Source organism: Bombina bombina, chromosome 5 (assembly GCF_027579735.1).
Source record: "Bombina bombina isolate aBomBom1 chromosome 5, aBomBom1.pri, whole genome shotgun sequence".
Lineage (NCBI taxonomy): Eukaryota > Metazoa > Chordata > Amphibia > Anura > Bombinatoridae > Bombina > Bombina bombina.
In genome coordinates, this window is record NC_069503.1 from 703,440,197 (window position 1) to 703,464,397 (window position 24,201).

General features: G+C 40.3%; 1 protein-coding gene across 2 annotated transcripts in view; it reads left to right on the top strand.

Annotated features, from left to right (window-relative positions):
- The window catches only part of LOC128660735 (enoyl-CoA hydratase EchA19), a 175,932-nt gene extending 155,283 nt beyond the window's left edge, over positions 1-20,649 (top strand). For both annotated transcript variants that reach the window (XM_053714724.1, XM_053714725.1), the window contains exon 7: positions 14,450-20,649. In XM_053714724.1, the coding sequence (XP_053570699.1) occupies positions 14,450-14,670 (221 nt within the window). In that variant the 3' untranslated portion in view covers positions 14,671-20,649. The remainder of the gene's footprint in view (positions 1-14,449) is intronic.
- Positions 20,650-24,201: the final 3,552 nt, after the last annotated feature.

A 24,201-nucleotide genomic window follows, 5' to 3' on the forward strand; every position in this document is an offset into this window, starting at 1 on the left:
AACCCTAATATAATTAGGGTTAATATAGTTAATATAGCTGGCGGCGGTGTAGGAGGATTAGATTAGGGGTTAATGTGTTTAATATAGCTGGCGGCGGTGTAGGGGGATTAGATTAGGGGTTAATACATTTATTATAGGTGGCAGCTGTGTAGGGGGGTTTAGATTAGAGGCAAAAAAGCTGATTACTTTGTGACAAAGCCCCGCCAAAACACCTTTTAAGCTGGTAAAAGAGCAGTTTTCTTTGGGGCATGCCCCGCAAAAAGCCCTTTTAAGGGCTAGCAAAAGAGCAGTTTACTTTGGGGTAATGCCACGCAAAAAGCCCTTTTCAGGGCTATTTGTAGGGTTAGACTTAGGTTTAGTGGTAGGGATAGTTTAGTATTTTAGGGGTTAAATAATTTAATATAGATGGCGGCGGGGTAGGGGGATTAGATTAGGGGTTAATAATTTTAAAATAGATGGCGGCGGGGTAGGGGCTCACTTTAGGGGGTAGGTAAGGTAGATGGCGGCGGTGTTAGGGGCTCACTTTAGGGGGTTATAGATTTAATATAGCTGGCGGGGGGTCCGGGAGCGGCGGTTTAGGGGTTAATAACTTTATTAGTTTGCGGCGGGGTTTGAGAGCGGCGGTTTAGGGGTTAATACCTTTTTTTTTTATTGTTAGGATAGTGAGGGGGGATAGCGGATAGAGGGTTAGACTTGTCGGGCTATGTTTAGGAGGCGTGTTAGACAGTGCGGGTGATTTCATACTTTAGTCAGGTTTTGTAGGCGCCGGCAGTTTCTAACGTGGCGCAAGTCACTGGCGACGCCAGAAATTTGTACTTGCGCAGATTTCTGGACATCGCTGGTTTATCCGACTTACGGCACGTTAGCATCTGACGGCGGCGTATATTGGATAGCTCGAGTTGCGAGCTGAAACTGCGGGCGACGCGGGTTCCCTCGCTTGCGCCGCAAACTACGCCGTATATCGGATCGCGCCCCTAATGTGTGAGTGTTGTCAGTTTTCCAAGTTATAAAACTCATAGGGCCAGATTACAAGTGGAGCGCTAATTAAAGCTCTCTTTCGAGCGTTATTTGCACTAGAAGTATGCTTTTTGCGTTTGTCAGGTTGCGCTCATATTACATGTTGAAAGTAAACTGTTTTCACTCTCTCGATAACCCGACAAGCGCAAAGTATTTCCTCATGAAAAAAAGTGGGAGAAAAACCTAAGACGCCACTCTCGAATATTCCCGAATGCGTATTCTCATTTGCGCTAACCCAACATGAAAATGTGAATATTTCACATTCCAATGTTTTTTTAAATAACAGAATATGTTCTATTTATTTATAAATACATGTTTCTACATATATCTGATGTTTTTGGTACAATATATAATATATAATATATATATATATATATATATATATATATATATATATATATATATATATATATATATATATATATATATATATATATATATATATAGGAATATCTATTTAGAGATGCAAATAACATATTCTGCTATGTGCAGAACATTGGAATGTGAAATATTTACAGTAAATACATAGGGGCCTATTTATCAAGCTCCATATGGAGCTTGATGCCCCGTGTTTCTGGCGAACCTGTCCGCCTGCTCTAAGGCGGCGGACAGACATCGGCGAAAATCAACCCGATCCGATCGGGTTGATTGACACCCCCTGCTAGCGGCCGATTGGCCACGAATCTGCAGGGGGCAGTAATGCACCAGCAGTTCACAAGACTTGCTGGTGCAATGATAAATGCTGAGAGCGTATGCTGTCGGCATTTATCGATGTGCAGTGGACATGAATCACAATATCAAATCATATCCGCTTGCATCATGATAAATAGGCCCCACAGTTAAAACTTTTATTAAAAATTAATATTGCATAAATGTGCTTTATTTTACAAGATACGATGAGTCTACGAAAAAAAATGATGAAATTAACTGCAGGAAATCAGCATCAGCAGTGCTGAGGTCATGAACTCTTTTACTGTGATTTCATGAGATTTCATAGTAAACTTCCTTAAACTGAATAGGGAAATAAGATGAGTGTGCACGTAAGCTCACTCTCTTAGCTGTCCCGGGACAGACATACTGATTTGCTGCTTAGAAGTCCTTTACAATGGGATGTGGCTACTGAGGAATTTTTTAGGTAAAATATCTTTTTTACATAGAGATGTTCAGGTGATTTTTTCTAGTCAGCTTTTTACAGCTATGCTGCATCACTTTCAAGTGTTTCAACATTTGGGTATTATGGCCCTTTAAATAATAAAAGAATCGCAAGTTTGTGTGAGAAGTTAAAATTCTTCAATTGTGATATAATTTAAAACAGATAGGACTTAATAACAGGTGGAGTTCAATCAATAGCGCAAGGTCAAAGGTGAATGTGTAAAGTGTTTTTATGTTTACGTTTCATTAAACCAGAATAGCACAGAACTAAATTATAAACTCCACAACTTAAGCAGATTTCTCCAACATAGGTGTGTCCGGTCCACGGCGTCATCCTTACTTGTGGGATATTCTCTTCCCCAACAGGAAATGGCAAAGAATCCCAGCAAAGCTGGTCACATGATCCCTCCTAGGCTCCGCCTACCCCAGTCATTCTCTTTGCCGTTGCACAGGCAACATCTCCACGGAGATGGTTAAGAGTTTTTTTGGTGTTTAAATGTAGTTTTTATTCTTCAATCAAGTGTTTGTTATTTTAAAATAGTGCTGGTATGTACTATTTACTCTGAAACAGAAAAGAGATGAAGATTTCTGTTTGTAAGAGGAAGATGATTTTAGCAAACGTTACTAAAATCGATTGCTGTTTCCACACAGGACTGTTGAGATGAAGTAACTTCAGTTGGGGGAAACAGTTGGCAGACTTTTCTGCTTGAGGTATGACTGGCCACATTTCTAACAGGACTATGTAATGCTGGAAGGCTGTCATTTCCCCTTATGGGGACCGGTAAGCCATTTTCTTAGATTAAGTAAAAGAATAAAGGGCTTCATAAGGGCTTAAAAAACTGGTAGACATTTTTCTGGGCTAAAACGATTACTTTGCTAAGCATATTTTGCAGATTATAACTCTTAATAGTTATTATAATCTTGGGGATTGATTAGAAAAACGGCAGGCACTGTATTGGACACCTTTTTCAGATGGGGGCCTTTTCTAGTTATAGGCAGAGCCTCATTTTCGCGCCACTAATGTGCAGTTGTTTTTGGAGAGCAAGGCATGCAGATGCATGTGTGAGGAGCTAAGAACCACTGAAAAAGCTTATAGAAGGCGTCATTTGGTATCGTATTCCCCTCTGGGCTTGGTTGGGTCTCAGCAAAGCAGATAGCTGGGACTGTATAGGGGTTAAATGTAAAAACGGCTCCGGTTCCGTTAATTTAAGGGTTAAAGCTTTGAAATTTGGTGTGCAATACTTTTAAGGCTTTAAGACACTGTGGTGAAATGTTGGTGAATTTTGAACAATTCCTTCATACTTTTTCACATATTCAGTAATAAAGTGTGTTCAGTTTGAAATTTAAAGTGACAGTAACGGTTTTATTTTAAAACGTTTTTTGTGCTTTGTTGACAAGTTTAATCCTGTTTAACATGTCTGTACCATCAGATAAGCTATGTTCTATATGTATGAAAACCAAGGTTTCTCCCCATTTAAATTTATGTGATAATTGTGCCATAGTGTCCAAACAAAGTAGGGACAATGATGCCACAGATAATGATATTGCCCAAGATGATTCCTCAAATGAGGGGAGTAAGCATGATACTACATCATCCCCTTCTGTGTCTACACCAGTTTTGCCCACACAAGAGGCCCCTAGTACATCTAGTGCGCCAATACTTATTACCATGCAACAATTAACGGCTGTAATGGATAATTCTATTGCAAACATTTTATCCAAAATGCCTACTTATCAGAGAAAGCGCGATTGCTCTGTTTTAAACACTGAAGAGCAAGAGGACGCTGATGATAACTGTTCTGACATACCCTCACACCAATCTGAAGGGGCCAGGAGGGAGGTTTTGTCTGAGGGAGAAATTTCAGATTCAGGAAAAATTTCTCAACAAGCTGAACCTGATGTTGTAACATTTAAATTTAAATTAGAACATCTCCGCGCACTGCTTAAGGAGGTATTATCTACTCTGGATGATTGTGACAATTTGGTCATTCCAGGGAAAGATGTAAGATGGACAAGTTCCTAGAGGTTCCGGTGCCCCCCGACGCTTTTCCTATACCCAAGCGGGTGGCGGACATAGTAAATAAGGAGTGGGAAAGGCCCGGCATACCTTTTGTTCCCCCCCCCTATATTTAAGAAATTATTTCCTATAGTCGACCCCAGAAAGGACTTATGGCAGACAGTCCCCAAGGTCGAGGGGGCGGTTTCTACTCTAAACAAACGCACTACTATTCCTATCGAAGATAGTTGTGCTTTCAAAGATCCTATGGATAAAAAATTAGAGGGTTTGCTTAAAAAGATGTTTGTTCAGCAAGGTTACCTTCTACAACCAATTTCATGCATTGTTCCTGTCACTACGGCAGCGTGTTTCTGGTTCGAGGAACTAGAAAAGTCGCTCAATAAAGAATCTTCGTATGAGGAGGTTATGGACAGAGTTCAAGCACTTAAATTGGCTAACTCTTTTATTTTAGATGCCGCTTTGCAATTAGCTAGATTAGCGGCGAAAAATTCAGGGTTTGCTATCGTGGCGCGCAGAGCGCTTTGGCTAAAGTCTTGGTCAGCGGATGTGTCTTCCAAGACAAAATTGCTTAACATCCCTTTCAAGGGTAAAACACTGTTTGGACCTGATTTGAAAGAGATTATTTCAAACATCACCGGGGGAAAGGGCCACGCCCTCCCTCAGGATAGGTCTTTTAAGGCTAAAAATAAGCCTAATTTTCGTCCCTTTCTCAGAAACGGACCAGCCTCTAACTCTACATCCTCTAAGCAAGAGGGTAATACTTCACAACCCAAACCAGCCTGGAGACCGATGCAAGGCTGGAACAAGGGTAAGCAGGCCAAGAAGCCTGCCACTGCTACCAAAACAGCATGAAGGGATGGCCCCCGATCCGGGACCGGATCTGTTGGGGGGCAGACTTTCTCTCTTTGCTCAGGCTTGGGCAAGAGATGTTCAGGATCCTTGGGCACTAGAAATAGTTTCTCAAGGTTATCTCCTGGAATTCAAGGAACTACCCCCAAGGGGAAGGTTCCACAGGTCTCAATTATCTTCAAACCAAATAAAAAGACAGGCATTCTTACATTGTGTAGAAGACCTGTTAAAGATGGGAGTAATTCATCCAGTTCCAATAAGAGAACAAGGGATGGGGTTTTATTCCAACCTGTTCATAGTTCCCAAAAAAGAGGGAACATTCAGACCAATTTTAGATCTCAAGATCCTAAACAAATTTCTCAGGGTTCCATCGTTCAAAATGGAAACCATTCGAACGATCCTTCCCACCATCCAGGAAGGTCAATTTATGACCACCGTGGATTTAAAGGATGCGTACCTACATATTCCTATCCACAAGGAACATCATCAGTTCCTAAGGTTCGCTTTTCTGGACAAGCATTACCTGTTTGTGGCACTTCCATTCGGATTAGCCACTGCTCCGAGAATTTTCACAAAGGTACTAGGGTCCCTTCTAGCGGTTCTAAGACCAAGGGGCATTGCAGTAGTACCTTACTTGGACGACATCCTGATTCAAGCGTCGTCTCTGTCAAAAGCAAAGGCTCATACGGACATCGTCCTAGCCTTTCTCAGATCTCACGGTTGGAAGGTGAACAAAGAAAAAAGTTCTCTGTCCCCGTCAACAAGAGTTCCCTTCTTGGGAACAATAATAGATTCCTTAGAAATGAGGATTTTTCTGACAGAGGTCAGAAAATCAAAAATTCTAAGCTCTTGTCAAGTACTTCATTCTGTTCTTCGTCCTTCCATAGCGCAGTGCATGGAAGTAATAGGATTGATGGTTGCAGCAATGGACATAGTTCCTTTTGCACGAATTCATCTAAGACCATTACAACTGTGCATGCTCAGACAGTGGAATGGGGATTATACAGACTTGTCTCCGACGATTCAAGTAGATCAAAAGACCAGAGATTCACTCCGTTGGTGGCTGACCCTGGACAATCTGTCACAGGGAATGAGCTTCCGCAGACCAGAGTGGGTCATTGTCACGACCGACGCCAGTCTGGTGGGCTGGGGCGCGGTCTGGGAACCCCTGAAAGCTCAGGGCCTATGGTCTCGGGAAGAATCTCTTCTACCGATAAACATTCTGGAACTAAGAGTGATATTCAATGCTCTCAAAGCTTGGCCTCAACTAGCAAAGGCCAAATTCATACGGTTTCAATCAGACAACATGACGACTGTTGCATATATCAATCATCAGGGGGGAACAAGGAGTTCCCTGGCGATGGAAGAAGTGACCAAAATAATTCAATGGGCGGAGGATCACTCCTGCCACTTGTCTGCAATCCACATCCCAGGAGTGGAAAATTGGGAAGCGGATTTTCTGAGTCGTCAGACTTTCCATCCGGGGGAGTGAGAACTCCATCCGGAAATCTTTGCCCAAATAACTCAATTATGGGGCATTCCAGACATGGATCTGATGGCGTCTCGTCAGAACTTCAAGGTTCCTCGCTACGGGTCCAGATCCAGGGATCCCAAGGCGACTCTAGTGGATGCACTAGTAGCGCCTTGGACCTTCAACCTAGCTTATGTGTTCCCACCATTTCCTCTCATTCCCAGGTTGGTAGCCAGGATCAATCAGGAGAGGGCTTCGGTAATCTTGATAGCTCCTGCGTGGCCACGCAGGACTTGGTATGCAGACCTGGTGAATATGTCATCGGCTCCACCATGGAAGCTACCTTTGAGACAGGACCTTCTTGTTCAAGGTCCATTCGAACATCCGAATCTGGCTTCCCTCCAACTGATGGCTTGGAGATTGAACGCTTAATTTTATCAAAGCGTGGGTTTTCAGATTCTGTAATAAATACTCTGATTCAGGCTAGAAAGCCTGTAACTAGAAAAATTTACCATAAAATATGGAAAAAATATATCTATTGGTGTGAATCTAAAGGATTCCCTTGGAACAAGATAAAAATTCCTAAGATTCTTTCCTTTCTACAAGAAGGTTTGGAGAAAGGATTATCTGCTAGTTCTCTGAAGGGACAGATCTCTGCTTTATCTGTTTTACTTCACAAAAGACTGGCAGCTGTGCCAGATGTTCAAGCATTTGTGCAGGCTCTGGTTAGGATCAAGCCTGTTTACAGACCTTTGACTCCTCCCTGGAGTCTAAATCTAGTTCTTTCAGTTCTTCAAGGGGTTCCGTTTGAACCCTTACATTCCGTAGATATTAAGTTATTATCTTGGAAAGTTTTGTTTTTGGTTGCAATTTCTTCTGCTAGAAGAGTTTCAGAGTTATCTGCTCTGCAGTGTTCTCCGCCTTATCTGGTGTTCCATGCTGATAAGGTGGTTTTGCGTACTAAGCCTGGTTTTCTTCCGAAAGTTATTTCCAACAAAAATATTAACCAGGAGATAGTTGTACCTTCTTTGTGTCTGAATCCAGTTTCAAAGAAGGAACGTTTGTTACACAATTTGGACGTAGTCCGTGCTCTAAAATTCTTTTTAGAGGCTACTAAAGATTTCAGACAAACATCTTCTTTGTTTGTTGTTTATTCTGGTAAAAGGAGAGGTCAAAAAGCAACTTCTACCTCTCTTTCCTTTTGGCTTAAAAGCATTATCCGATTGGCTTATGAGACTGCCGGACGGCAGCCTCCTGAAAGAATCACAGCTCACTCCACTAGGGCTGTGGCTTCCACATGGGCCTTCAAGAACGAGGCTTCTGTTGACCAGATATGTAAGGCAGCGACTTGGTCTTCTCTGCACACTTTTGCCAAATTTTACAAATTTGATACTTTTGCTTCTTCGGAGGCTATTTTTGGGAGAAAGGTTTTGCAAGCTGTGGTGCCTTCCGTTTAGGTGACCTGATTTGCTCCCTCCCTTCATCCGTGTCCTAAAGCTTTGGTATTGGTTCCCACAAGTAAGGATGACGCCGTGGACCGGACACACCTATGTTGGAGAAAACAGAATTTATGCTTACCTGATAAATTACTTTCTCCAACGGTGTGTCCGGTCCACGGCCCGCCCTGGTTTTTTTAATCAGGTCTGATGAATTATTTTCTCTAACTACAGTCACCACGGTATCATATGGTTTCTCCTATGCATATTTCCTCCTGTCCGTCGGTCGAATGACTGGGGTAGGCGGAGCCTAGGAGGGATCATGTGACCAGCTTTGCTGGGACTCTTTGCCATTTCCTGTTGGGGAAGAGAATATCCCACAAGTAAGGATGACGCCGTGGACCGGACACACCGTTGGAGAAAGTAATTTATCAGGTAAGCATAAATTCTGTTTTGTTGCACTCCATCACCTTAGATGTCTATTATGTGAGGGAATTAACTGACCGGCACTGACATGCAGATGTTAGCGTGCACTAGACTATCGAGCGATAAAACATAACTTTGGACTTGTGGTATGATCACAAAAAAAAGAGACATGGATTGCACTCAATCAATCTTAATGCACAATAGAGCCAACATTGTTGTGCTCCACTTGTAACCTAGGCCATAATGGAGTAGCATAAAAAAATCCACCTGTCCCCACAGTGTGCCAAATATATTAGTCTGATCTATTTAGACTGCTGAGTACAACTACAATATAATGGTTACTACTCACCATGCTATTGTTTTTCCTCCTGTGCATCAGCTGTCTTCAAAGTCATTCTCTTATTTTAACCCCTTACAATTATCATTTAGTGAATCTCTACAACTTCACACTGGAGCCGCCATCTTGGAACTTTTATGTAAGTTAAACTGTGCAAAAAAACTGCAAAAATGTAACGTTTAAGCTCTCTATTATGTGAGCTAAACTGAAGTGCAAGGTGCAGCTCTGTGAAAGTGCACTGCTTCTAATCACAGGATGCTTCAAGATGGCGACACCCAGTATAAAATGCAGAGCTTTACCAGTTAAATTCTGCAATCAGTTAAAATAAGAGAACAGCTTTAAAGAGAGTTGCAGGTACATGAGGGAAAACTATAGTATAGCAAGTAGTAACCATTTTACCCAGGTGTTTAATGTTCCTTTAAAGGGACACTCAAGTCAAAATTAAACTTTCATTATTCAGATAGAACATGCAATTTTAAACAACTTTCCAATTTACTTACATTAACAAAATGTGCACAGCTTTCAACTTGCAACAGGAGTGCATAAACCCCTTAACGTGCCACTTATAATCTGGCCCTTAATTGGAATAATATAATAAGTCTGGTCTCAGCCAGATTACTCGTAGACTCCACTGCTTGGGTATTAGTTTCCTAGGAGCAATGGATTGTGGACTCTCACCATCTTTATGAAAGAAAATATAATTTATGCTTACCTGATAAATTAATTTCTTTCATGGTGGTGAGAGTCCATGAGACCCCAGCCATATGTTTTTTTTCTGGCGACAGTTCAAGTGTGCACCGTTCAGGTTTTAAGGGCTCTTGTAGTTTTGGGATCTTTACCCCCTCCTAGTGGTCAGGAGTATAATTCCCATGAGTAATGGATTGTGGACTCTCACCACCATGACAAATGAATTTATCAGGTTAGCATAAAATGTGTCTGCTGGAGATTAGCAATAATTACAGTATGGTTTATTTTTCATTTTCATTAACTGTGAAGCTACAATTAAACACACAAACATACATTTTGATGGTAGATATGAACCATAGTGTGTGTGTGTATGTGTGTGTGTGTGTATATATATATATATATATATATATATTGTACAGTGGGCTAAGGGTTTGTGTCTGTATCAGACTACCTTCATCACTCTTAAGGAGAAATTCCCCAAGAGATAGACAGGGCTTAGAAGCTTACCATATGGGGTCTGCCTGACCCCTTTGGGTACTTATTTTTTCTGGTTCTGCATGCATGCTACACAGTGATTTTTTTATCATTGCAGAAGCTTATTTATATCCATCCATCTATTGGCCACAGCAGAGATTAGATAAACAATACTTTTGATGCAGCAAAAAAGTGTCTATAAAACAATTGGAGCTGCCATGTTTTAACTTAGGTTACCTTCTCTGCTGTGGCCAATTATGGACAGTTAAAAATAGGTCAGTAGAGTGTGTAGCCAATGGCTGTGTGGAATAAAACATTGTTCTGCCCTTGCATTTCTAACAGAACCTCAAAAGCTCACAATTTCAGAATTGAATTACATGAAAAGGGGACACAATAAATAATGAAAGTTTATTATAGAAGAGTTGTTTTTATATACACGATTTATTATTTTATATTACTATCTCAAATATTTTAATGTCCCTTTAAGGACCAGGGTACGGCGCTGCTGTCCTGGGCTCTTTCTGCAGCGATCTCACTGACAGTGGCAAGATCAGGCTATTTCTGCATGCCCCACGAGTGGGGCAGTGTAGAAATAGTACTGCAGAAGATCACCGATACAAAGAGAGACAATCTAACCACTAATCGTCTAAATGTTGAAGCTTTGATAAATGGGGCCCATTGTTTCAGCCCATTTTCTTTGATAAAGCCGCAAGGCGAAACATGTTAGGGTCGCTAGGGTACTGGTGAGGAGTCCTTGGAGCTCCTGTATTTTTAGTATGCCTTAGGCAGCCATAGTTTATAACTTGGATAATTTAAGGGCTGGTTGTTGTACGACTCGTCACAGGGTTGGAAGGGCTGATTAGTATAATGAATCGCTACTTTTAGATGGATACTTTCCTCCCTCCTTAACCTTAACCGTTACTAAGTATATTAAGTATTTGCTAACAGGGTGTACATTTGTTCAGGGATATAAAAGCCTTATAAAACCTTTGATTAGCCGCTTACCCTTTTAAGTGTAATTGGGAGACACATAGCGTCACAGTACATTAAACACCGTCTATGCTGTCACTATCATAAGCGTATATTAACGATCACAAACAAACTCAGACTCGCTGAGCTTAGACAAACAGCTGAGCTGTAAATTTGTTGGACTACTCTCAACAGCCGCAGACTGGGCATCACTTGATCGTGAGCTGAAACCTCTTGAAATATATGCACAATCCAGTGCTACTTTTATTTAAATAATGTGGTGACTCTTGTTGTAGGACAATAAATTTATATAACCAGACCCGGTAACTACAAATCGTGTATTACTTGACACCAAATTTAAACGGATAAAAGTATATGTACAATTCCAGTCACATCGAGTTAATATCACTATGATTGGTTCCCTTATTTTACTTAACACAGAGTGTAGAGCACTACTGGCGGAGTATACATAGCAACCAGTGATGTGCAGTCACTAGAGGCAGGTGAGGCAGTGCTTCACCTCTCATATGGGCAAAAATGTATTTTTTTTTATTGGCTTTAAAAAAAAAAATTGTAATTTTTTTTCCCCAGCAATTTTTTTCTCACAGCTATATGTTGTGCAATGCAGAGGCACAAGCAGGTCTGCCCACCATTACACAACATTCTGCGCCACCTACTGGATGCAAGTGGTTAAGATCATTGCATGTCCCATTAACTGCTTATTTGAGGCAGTCCTATTTGGGCTGAACCAATCCAGCGAGAGGCATTAGTAAGGGGAACACAGGGTTGGGGCTGGATGTTAAATCATATAAAACAAAACAAAAACGGAAAAAAACAACTTTCATATATTTTGTTGCTGTCCTGTGAACCTGCTAGCTTTGCTAAAGTGAAAAAGAGAGTTCTGTTCTTCCCCTCTAAGTGCAGTGGAATGTGCCACTGTCACTTCCTGAATCCTTACAGAGCAGGAAAAGAGGCACAGAGAGCAGTGTTTCATCCACTTCTTATTAAAGTAAGATTTTACTGAAAGGGATTCTGTTAGTGTAAATGATAATTTAATGAATGTGGTTTAGTGTTTGTTTACTCTTTTACAGCAGGGTCATTTTTGTATTTTGTTTACTCAAACTTTACACCCACTAACTTAGCAGCTTGCCTTTGTACTTCACACTAAATTATAGACTAATTTTCTGAACTCTCTGTAGCTCTGCTGTTTTATTACTTTAAAATGCAGTGGTCCCCCCCCCCCCCTTGTGTGTGTGTGTGTGTGTGTCTCTCTCTATCTATCCATCTCTCTCCTTATGTGTTGTTCTCCCCCATGGTCTCTTTCTCGCTCTGTCTCTCTTCCTCCCCCATGGTCTCTTTCTCTCTCTGTCTCTCTTCCTCCCCCTCTGACTCTCATCCCTTATGTAATGAAGGAATCTATAAGCATAATTTGCATTATTAAAGTAAAAAGTATGTTTTAAACATATTTTAATGGGCATGGATTTCTAGATCTCATAATCAGAGCAAGCATTGTGTTATCTGGCAAGAGTTTCTGTTACAATCCTTTTAGACTAAAATCAGATGTTTACTAAGTTGACCAGTTTTCCAAGACACCATTTAAAGGGACATGAAACCCCTATGAAACCCATATGCAAATTTAAATAACTTTCCAATTTACATCTAATATCTAATTGTCTTCATTCTTTTGATGTCCTTTGTTGAAAATCATATCTAAATATGCTCAGTAGCTGCTGATTGGTGGCTGCACATAGATACCTCATGTGATTGGCTCACCCATGTGCATTGCTATTTCTTCAACAAAGGATATCTAAAGAATGAAGGTGTATCCTAGCCACTGCCTCACCAGCCTCTGACGTCACTGCACGTCACTGATAGCAACGGTCTAAATAACGGATTACTTAACGTTTTTATGTGAACAATTCCGTTTCATACATGGCAGTTTCTTTATATAGTCACAGTAAGCATTGTATGAATAACACGTTGATAGCTACAATGTGTGAATGCGCAAATAATTAAATGAATGGTAATGTGTTAACCGTCTTTTATTAACTTAACAGTCTCAAAGCAACAGCTAAACTGTAAGTGTATGGGAGCACAGTTCAATCAAATCCAAATATACATATTACAGGTTCATATTTAGTATTGCAATTGAAATAACGGAGAGATTGGATAACAGTCATTATGTTATGTTCCGAAAGTGCAACTGAGGGTTAACACAGCGATTTCCACAGCAGTATACATAAACTGCCTCTTGTAATACAAACAGTCAATACTGGTATTAATCAATCCGCCGTGGTGATTTTATTTGCACGTGTTATACAATTTGCACACTCTGTGCTACAACATAAGTAGTTGCGACAAAGTATCAAAACTCAGGGTGTTCACAGACATCCAGGCTGCAAAATAGGACTCACATTGTGAGCTTATTGAAGCTACGTACGAATACAAACCTGTCACAAATACCCCAGGTTGAACCCCAATATTAAAGTCTGACATTCAGTTAAGTAACGGTAGAGAACTGTTACCAATGGTGTGTTACATTAATAAAGTGGTAACTGTGTATCATTACTAAGACATTCAGATTACTTCATACAATTTGCTTGTTCTGATAAATAGGATAAGCAATTATTACGATAAAGCAGCACTTGTGGTTATAGAAAAATGTAATATTGGTAATAAATAATCTTCTATGACGACCCTGTCTACACCTATAACATATTCTAAGCAATTTGTGTCATAACAGAACTAGTAAGATCAAATTAGTGATATGGGTTACTATTCCATATAATTAATTAGTGGACAGTACCATATGTTTAAGAACTTTACAATTTACTAGTATACTTGGTTAATTTTGGCCAAGTGCTATTCCCAGCGTATACGCAATACGGGCACATCACATATTTACCAGCTTTATGGTATTTGACTTTTATTTATTTACTATTACCTATCTGGTGAATAAACGGCTATAGTCCCTCTCCTACAATAGATAATTCACTCACTACAGTGGGTTTTATCATTTATAAGCTCCTATAAGGAGTGTTAGTTTTCATTATACTGTTGGCAAGGAACCTATACACTATATCCAGCCCTCATCTATGTAATTTCAGTAATAAAAGTTTGGCTCCCAAGTGTGTTTTTAATGTGTGTTTTCCAATTTTAACTATGCTCTTAATAAAGGTTACATTTTATTGATGTTTCCGATTTTGTCAAAATTCTAGCTCCATCTGCACTTAGAGGTTTTGATATTCTATACAATATTCCCTCTGTGCGCAGTATCTTAGTTATATAACCCAGTGTGTGCAATATATGTAGTCTTTCTCAAAAAAAGGTTGGTTCAGCCTTTTTTGTTAATTGTTCAAGTGTTTCTTTACTACATTACACCCAAGTCTCTTATTACATAAATTAAACGATTAAGTACGTATACTTTATTTTGAATTAAGGGGTTAATCATCATTCGAGTAGTGCCACTGGTTTCTTCTCTTCTTTACGTGTTAAATCCCTGTAACTGTTGACAGTTTGAAAAATAACCTGTTTTTTATTAATGTATTTATTTGAATAACTCATGAGATAAAACTAAATTTCTGTCCAAGATAAACTTTTACATTTTCTTTCAGGTCTTCAGTCCGCCATTGAGTTAGCAGAAAAGATCTCAACCTTTCCTCCGAAGTGTATGCTCGCTGACAGGACTTCGGCCTACTATAGCACTTTTGAGGCCTCCAGCTTTGCAGATGCAATGCAGTATGAATTTAATACTGGAAGTGAAGTTCTCGCTGAAGAGTCAGTTGCTGGTGCTAAAAGGTTTAAAGATGGGGAAGGCAGGAAAGGAAAATTATAAATTATCTGCACCGGGTGCACTGCTTACAGGGCTGTGTACTTTTTAACAATAGCATATGTTCACATTTTCAAAGTGAACATTTTATAAGTGAGGCAATAATTTTTAAGAATTATGCAAGAATTACACTCAATACTCTCCACACTGCTGGTTACTAACTATCAAACTGCCTACTGACATCTGCTAAGGAATGCTGAATTAACCTACTGTCTCTTCTGCTTTCAGGTATGTGAATTAAGGCCCTGCACTGAAATCTTGCTATTCCCTGCTTTTCTGTCATTTTACACCAAGTCTCTCTTTTTGGTACGTGAATTAAGGCCCTGCACTGAAATCTTGCTATTCCCTGCTTTTCTGTAATTTTACACCAAGTCTCTCTTTTTGGTACGTGAATTAAGGCCCTGCACTGAAATCTTGCTATTCCCTGCTTTTCTGTAATTTTACACCAAGTCTCTCTTTTTGGTACGTGAATTAAGGCCCTGCACTGAAATCTTGCTATTCCCTGCTTTTCTGTCATTTTACACCAAGTCTCTCTTTTTGGTACGTGAATTAAGGCCCTGCACTGAAATCTTGCTATTCCCTGCTTTTCTGTCATTTTACACCAAGTCTCTCTTTTTGGTACGTGAATTAAGGCCCTGCACTGAAATCTTGCTATTCCCTGCTTTTCTGTAATTTTACACCAAGTCTCTCTTTTTGGTACGTGAATTAAGGCCCTGCACTGAAATCTTGCTATTCCCTGCTTTTCTGTAATTTTACACCAAGTCTCTCTTTTTGGTACGTGAATTAAGGCCCTGCACTGAAATCTTGCTATTCCCTGCTTTTCTGTCATTTTACACCAAGTCTCTCTTTTTGGTACGTGAATTAAGGCCCTGCACTGAAATCTTGCTATTCCCTGCTTTTCTGTCATTTTACACCAAGTCTCTGTGTGTATATATATATATATTGAGCAATTGAATTTAGGCTGTTAAAATTAAGTCCTGCATTTTTTGTAATGATTTTTCCCAATGTCTCAATTCTAATGTCTAGTTAATTGCCATGTGATGCTCACTCCTTATCAATACTTGCTATAACTCTAAAATGTATAGTTTTCTTATGTCACAGTTTTAACCCCTTCCAAATTTTATTGTCTGTTTACTTAACTCATCTTACCCTGACCAGACTCTAACATTCCAATTGGCCTTACCAACTGTCTTTGATTAGCAATTAAGTAAATTTAGTGGACTCAGCTGACTGCCCTACCTGTATATATTTCAGACTAGTTGGGGATGTGCACTGCTTACAGGGCTGTGTACTTTTTAACAATAGCAAATGTTCACATTTTCCAAGTGAACATTTTATAAGTGAGGCAATAATTTTTAAGAATTATACAAGAATTCAACAAGGATTGGGCAAGGGGCAAGACACAAGGCAAGTACTCTTGTAATACTATGTTTTATGTATCTCATTGTATCCTTTTGCAAGTGCTGCTGTAACACTGTGTCTTATGTGTTTACTTGGTTCCCACTTTCAGAATAATGCTCAATAGCTTCATATTCCTTTTTGCTACCTCTTGTCTCTATAACAAACTACATTACTCACTTACTCCTTCTCCCCTCTCCACCTGCACTGTTCATTAGCCCATCTCTCTTAAACTCACCTTACTTTTGTACTCATGAACTCTACTTATTCCTAAATACTCTCTCTCCCCCCTGCACTTCAGCCAAACAACAGTCTCATTACTGCAAATCTGCTCCTCATCTCATGTCACTCTCCCTCTTGCTCATACTAGCTGCTGGCGACATCTCCCCTAATCCTGGTCCCTCACAAACTCCTAACCTTTCACATCCTTGTGTGCCTTTCAATAGACTTCATAAACTAAACTCTGATAACCTTATTCGCATTCCTCTTACATCTAAAAACCCCTCCCCCTTCACTTGTGCACTCTGGAACTCTCGCTCTGTTTGCAACAAGCTCACTTCTATCCATGATCTCTTTATCTCCCACTCTCTTAACCTTCTGGCTCTTACAAAAACCTGTCTCTCTGCTTCAGAAACAGCATCCACTGCTGCACTGTCACATGGGGGTCTCCATTTCAGCCACACTCCTAGGTCTGGCAATAGACAAGGAGGTGGTGTCGGTATTTTACTTTCCTCTCGTTGCACCTTCCAACAAATACAGCCCTTCTCTTCACTCACATTTTCTTCATTTGAAGCACACATGATTCGGTTATTCTCTCCCCTCTCTATACGTGTTGCAGTCATATACCGCCCCCCTGGCTCCCCAAATCAATTTTTAGATCACTTTGCTGCCTGGCTTCCTTAGTTCCTTTCCTCAGACACCCCTGCCCTCATTCTTGGCGACTTTAACATCCCTCTTGACAATCCCAATGCCTCCTCTGCAATACAACTTCTTCAACTGACTTCCTCTTTCGGCCTGTCACAATGGACTGACTCTCCCACTCACAAAGATGGTCATTCCCTTGATCTGATATTCACCTATTGATGCACTCTTTCAAATTTAACAAACTCCCCTTTTCCTCTCTCTGACCATCATCTCCTAACTTGCAACATCACTTCCCTACCTACAACTCCCCCTCCCTCTACCCCTCACACCAAACTTCACAGAAGCACTAAGTCACTAGATCTGCATCAGCTCGCTAGCTCTCTCAAACCTCTCCTCTCATCCTTCAACTCCTTTTCCTGCCCTGACCAATCTATCTGCCAGTATAATTCCACCCTTACATTGGTCATTGACACTCTGGCCCCTCCAACCTTAGCTCAGAAACCACACTCTCATCCTCAGGTCTGGCATACTCCTCTGACACGATACCTACGCAGATGCTCCCGTACTGCTGAGCGACATTGGAGGAAATCTCGGAGTTCAGCTGACTTTCTTCACTACAAGTTCATCCTGAACTCCTACTATTCTGCCCTTAATCTTTATAAGCAACAATATTTTTCTAATCTCATCTCTACTCTTTCCTCTAACCCTAAACGTCTGTTCAACACGTTCAACACTCTTCTCCGCCCACCCCCACCTCCTAACACAACCTCTCTCTCAGCTCAAGATTTTGCAAGCCACTTCAACAACAAAATTGACTCCATCAGAAGTGAAATCAGCTCTCAACATACTTCCAATCTCCCACCCCCTCAAAAGCTCACGATCACCCAAAACCCAAATATCCAAAAACGCAGCTCTTTTGCCCCTGTTAATGAGGATGAAGTTTCTGCCCTTATACTGTCCTCCCACCTCACTACCTGTCCCCTCGACCCCATCCCCTCACAGCTACTCCCCTCCCTCTCTTCTACCCTCATCCCCATACTCACACACATTTTCAACCTCTCCCTCAGCACTGGTATATTTCCCTCATCTCTAAAACATGCACTGGTCACACCTATCCTCAAAAAACCTTCCCTTGATCCAATCTCCCCTTCCAATTACCGCCCTATTTCCCTACTCCCTCTTGCCTCAAAGCTCCTCGAAAAGCTAGTTTACGCACGTCTATCCCATTTCCTTACACTAAACTCTCTTCTTGACCCACTGCAATCTGGATTTCGTTCCCATCACTCTACAGAGACAGCAATTGTCAAGGTTACCAATGACCTACTTACAGCAAAATCCAAAGGCCACTTCTCTCTGCTTATCCTCCTTGACCTGTCTGCAGCCTTTGACACTGTTGACCACCCTCTTCTGCTTCAAACCCTCCAATCCTTCGGCATCTGTGACACAGCTCTCTCGTGGTTCTCTTCCTATCTGACTAACCGTACATTTAGTGTAGCCTTCTCCGGAGCATCCTCTGCCCCGTTACCACTTTCTGTTGGGGTACCTCAAGGCTCTGTCCTTGGTCCCCTTCTCTTCTCAATCTACACGTCGTCACTACGTTCCTTAATAAAGTCCCATGGGTTTCAATACCATTTGTATGCTGATGACACCCAAATCTACCTCTCTGCACCAGACCTACCTCCTTCCTTACTAACCCGTGTCACTAACTGTCTTTCTCACATCTCATCTTGGATGTCCTCTCACTACCTTAAGCTAAATCTCTTCAAAACTGAACTCCTTATTTTCCCCCTTCTTCCAATGTCTCCACCCCCAAAATTTCTATAACTGTTGATAATTCCATCATTACCCCTACCCCGCTCGCCTGATGTCTTGGGGTCACACTTGACTCAGATCTTTCCTTCACTCCTCACATCCAGTCCTTGGCTAAAGCCTGCCGCTTCCACCTTAAAAACATTGCTAAAATTAGACATTTCCTTACACAAGATACAACCAAGATTTTAATCCACTCTCTCATCCTTTCCCACCTCGACTACTGCAATTCCGTCCTCTCTGGTCTACCTAGCTGCCGCATAGCTCCTTTACAATCCATTATGAATGCCTCTGCCAGGCTCATCTTCCTTACTCGTCGCTCTTCATCTGCTGCACCTCTCTGCCAATCCCTTCACTGGCTTCCTCTTGCCTCTAGGATTAAACATAAAATCCTCACCCTGACATATAAAGCTCTCAACTGCACTGCTCCCCCTACATCTCAGAACTTGTCTCTAGATACTCTCCCTCCCGTCCCCTTCGATCAGCTCAGGATCTCCTCCTCTCTTGTTACTTCCTCACATTCACGTTTACAGGACTTCTCCAGACTGGCCCCCATCTTGTGAAATTCCCTGCCTCGCTCCATAAGACTCTCCCCGAGTTTTAACAGCTTCAAGCACTCCCTAAAAACTCTACTATTCAGGGATGCATACAACCAACACTAACCTTTCCTAACGCCATTGCTTTCCCATTGAACCCCTTAGATTGTAAGCCTATGGGCCCAGCTGTTTACAGATCGCTTCATAAGAGCCGACTACAACAGTGAAACTCTCGGCAGGGCCCTCTACCCACTTGACCCCTACAAAAGCTATCCTGTACACCGACTATGTTTACAGCGCTGCGGAATCTGTTGGCGCTCTACAAATACCTGATAATAATAATAAATAATAATAAAATTATTATCACTGGGAAAATAAAATTAATTAATGGTGACAGACTATATTAGGGCTCAGTTTTTCCTCTGTATGCCCAATATCATAATGCAGCTGTTATAGGTTAAAGATCAAAGAGCACAGTCCTAATGAAAATCTAAGGACTGAGTTTATATAGATCAGATATAAAATTGAGTTTGGATAAACTTTTTTGAAATCTTGCAATAGTTTTTGTACTGTGGGAAAGTAAAGGATTTTTCTAATTTAATATGACAATTCTTGATCTGAGTAGTCATTCCCTAGTATGCAAATTAACCTGTGACTTTACATACAGGGCTCATACTGTATTATTTCTATTTGTACTAGGTATAGTCAGTCTAGCTATCTGGTACGTTTTGTGACAACAACCCATTCAAATATTCCTGATGTTCTGTGCAAATTGTCTTGCATGGCTTTTGCTTTGAGGGTTTAAAACTCATACCATTGAAAAGCCCTGTATCAAGAAATTTATCACAAACATATATTTGTGGCACAGGGACACTCCTATAACTTGCATAATGTTAGTTCACAGAAATATATAGAAATTGTGGTACCAAACCTATGAAAAACCCACAAGTGTTACTAACACAAGGATATATACTAGTGTTATATAGTGTTGAAAACATATGACAATGCAAAGTACATAAACATCTTTAAATCCCATTAAATAATCTACCATTTTTCAAAAACATTCTACAGTTGCCGAGTGGCCGACACATACATAACTTTTTGTTCTCCAATTTTCTAGTAAATAGTAGTTTAAAAATATGTTCATTAAAAGCAGAAAGAAAAATCTATACATTTGTTGTGTTTTAGGTTTATTTTTAGGTTGGCTTAGAATCTACTTTGGGCTTCTGTTGTAGTTTACATTGTTACTCACATTGTAGGGACATAGGTGACAAGTCACACTGTGATACACATGACAATATTTGAGATCTTTTCTCCAAATCACCTTATGGATTATTAAAGGACACTGTGAAATAAAAATCAATTTGTGTGGGAAAAAGGTGTGTGTTTTGATCAGCTTTTTGCCTGTTTTATTTCCCAAGGAAATGTTTTTGCACATGATCAGTTCTCCTGTTAATGAAAACAATTTATTCAAATTGCTGGTTTGAACTATGAAACGTGTACATGACTTAGATTTGAACATAAACATTATTGATGAGTGAATTAGCCGTCAATTCACTTTTTGCTCCTATGAAGTTCTGGGAATATTTTTGTTAACCCATTGAAATGACTGAAAACCCAGTTTATTTATTGTTTTTTGTGACAAACTATTTTTTCTGTTATATCTTATACATAATCGAGCAGTTTCACCAAATCAAATGGAAGTTCTTCTAATGGATTGGGAAAAGAAGCAGAAAATCACCAAATTTGCATATAGTGTTTTTCCTTTAGTAAAAAAAAAAATCAGATTTATGAACATAATCACTAATTTGTTTGTATTATCAATTTTGCCTTGTTTTCTTGGTATCCTTTTTTGAAGAGTAAATATATATAGGCTCATAGGGTCTTGGGAGCATGCACATGCTTTTAGTACTATATGGCACTAGTGTATTGCAACATTGTAACAGTGTCATACATTGTTGCACACTGCTGCCATAGCCTACCTAGATTTACTGTTCAACATAAGATACCAAGAGAAAAAGCAAATTTCTTAAAGGGACATACAACAAGTTGGGATAGAGACAAAATATAATAATATGTACTTTAATTATTTTACCTGCAAATTTATACTGCAGTGCCTCGCCCTTAACCCTTTCTTTTAAGTTTCCGAATTGTACAGCTCTAACCCCCCACACACTTTTTCCTTCTATGGTTGTATCAATATCTATTGTGGTTTTGGTAAAATTAAAAAGTGCATTGGGATTATCTGCTGGAGCATGCCTATTAGCTGTGAATTCAGTTGAAATACAATGCCTGTGTCTAAACATTGATGGGGGGGGTGGAGTTGGCTGCTCCAGGCAGCTTAGCTATGTAATTCATTTTGCTTATTTTTGAAAATTATTTTAAAATACTTGCCAGCAATTTTAAAACAATTTTTTTATGCAAACTATTTTTTAATTACATTCATGTAACAAAACAAAATCTCAGCACCATATAAATCAGCTTTTAGCACAATTGCTTGTATAATTTTGCAAAAAGAACAGTTAACCTTCGTTTCAAAAACTGCAGCTATTTTGACTGCTAGTTATAAATGACAACAATTCACTTCCAGTTCAACATTGCTCTTGTTTGCTTATAGGCACATTGTATTGAACCTATGAGAGAGCGTGTATAACCACTAAATGGAGACAAAATTCTGTACACAGTTCAAAATAAAGTTCCCGGTCTTACCTGTCAGCTGTATTGTGTTACGGTGCAATACCTCTCTCCCACTTGGTCGGTCCTCAGGAGCCGTCCGGATGGCAATCCGCTTAATGACATGTTCTGTGTTGCAGAATACTAGCCTCTTCCGACCTCTTTCTGCTCCCTTCCTCGACCAAGGGCAACAGCTGATGACGTCACACCTAGGTCGGTGTGTTCTGTCTCCCTCTCTCTCTCGCAATGTACTTGGTTGTCAGTTAGGCAAAAACAAATTCCTCCTCTTGGGTCTGACTTCACTCCCGGTGTCTGTGCTCACTTCTCCCCACTCAGTATAATTCAATTAAACAAGTGATAGGAGCACCAGGCAGGAGGCTATGATTACGGAGATTGCTGAAACGCCTAAGCTGGAACGCTACCCTTGATACACTATGCTGTGCTATAGTTGAGAAACATGGATTTTACTACAGTTTGCTGTAAGCTGCTTTGAGCTGAATAAAAGTTATGTTTTACTTTACCACTATGTCTGCCTGGTGCTCCTATCACTTGTTTCATTGAAGTATTTTTTAATTAATTTGCCCTTTTAGAATATGCACAGATCTCAACCTGTTTTATTTACCTTTTAATAGATGTAAATTGCAAATTTGCTTAAAATTGCATGTTCTATCAAAAGATGATTTTTTTTTTTTTACTTCACTGTTCCTTTAATGATTACATTGCGAAACATACTTAAAGGGATATGTTACTCAACATAAATTATAATTTCTTTTACAAGATATGACGAGTCTGCAGATTTCATCCTCACTTATGGGATTACGCCTCCTGGTCAGCAGGAAGTGGCAAAGAGCACCACAGCAGAGCTGTATATATAGCTCCTCCCTTCCCTCCCACTCCAGTCATTCTCTTTGCCTGTGTTAGTGATAGGAAGAGGTAAAGTGAGGTGTTAGTTTAGATTCTTCAATCTAGAAGTTTTTTTTATTTTAAAATGGTGCCAGTGAGTACTATTTTTCTCAGGGAGAAATCGTCAGTTTATTGCTTCCCAAGAGGAGTGGAGACATCTTTTTTTCTGCCCTGATGTTGATGATCTTGGCAAACGTTATCTAAGATCCTGCTGGTTCTGCACAGAGCAGTTGAAGGTAGTGTAAAGAAACATCTTCAGTGTGGGGAACTGTGTCATGCTACAAGCAGCATTGAGGTATGTTCAGTCTTTTGTTTCTGGGCAGACTTGTTACATCAGAACAGGCTGACATTATTCCCTAACTGGGGAGGGGTAATCAGTATGCACTATAGGAGAAATGGTGTACCTGGAATTCCCTTTTATTTTGATTATTTAATAGTGTGTTTGGTGTTTCACTTTAAATATACTGTGTGGGCTGACGCTGGGAGATGCGGTTTGCTACTTCAGGGCTGTCGCTATTATGGCTTCATAACTGGTTTGACAGAGATCGATATTCAATGCTGTTGCACTTTTATTATGTAAAGTGTGTGTATAAGAGGGACACATGGCGTTTTTTAGTATAAAATTGGACATGTTATTTTGTCGTCCCATGCGGGTCTCAGTACGGCTCGAGTTACGCCCACGGTGGGCGGGGCCTAATTTCGAGTGCTCAGCCGCGCAGCATTCTTTCGGATTGGCAGCAGGGTCCTGAGGCTCCGGTGGGGCCTAAGTCAGTTTGCACTTGTTGGGTACAGAGAGACTTAGGAGTGCTTCTTCTGGAGGATCAGTGTGATCCGGGGGCAGGTAGGCGCCGCAGCAGAGCTGTAGCGAGGTGCAGGGGCCTGAAGTGTGTTAAAAATTTGATTAAAGTTGACAAAAATTGATATATAATTTTTCCAAAAACGGAGCAATATTGTTAAGTTAATTTGGGCACATAAGGGCACTTTTTATTGTTGCAAAATTTGTTTTGACTGATTGCAGAAAAATTGTTGCGCTTTTATTATTTAAAGGCGCAGTACACTTTTTTTAGTTCAAAATTTTTGGCTATGTAATTTGACTTCAGAGTTCAATATATCAAGTAAAGAACGACTATTATTGCTATTGCTAGTCTATTTAACATGTCTGAACTTCAGGAAAGTACATGTTCTATGTGTTTAGATGCCAATGTGGAACCCCCTCTTACTTTTTGTCCCTCATGTACTGAAAGGGCCTTACAACGTAAAGAACAGATTTTCTTTAATGCAAATATGTCTAAGGATGAGAATCAGGGTATGCTGCGACTTTCTCCCCAAGCGTCACAACCTTTAACGCCCACCC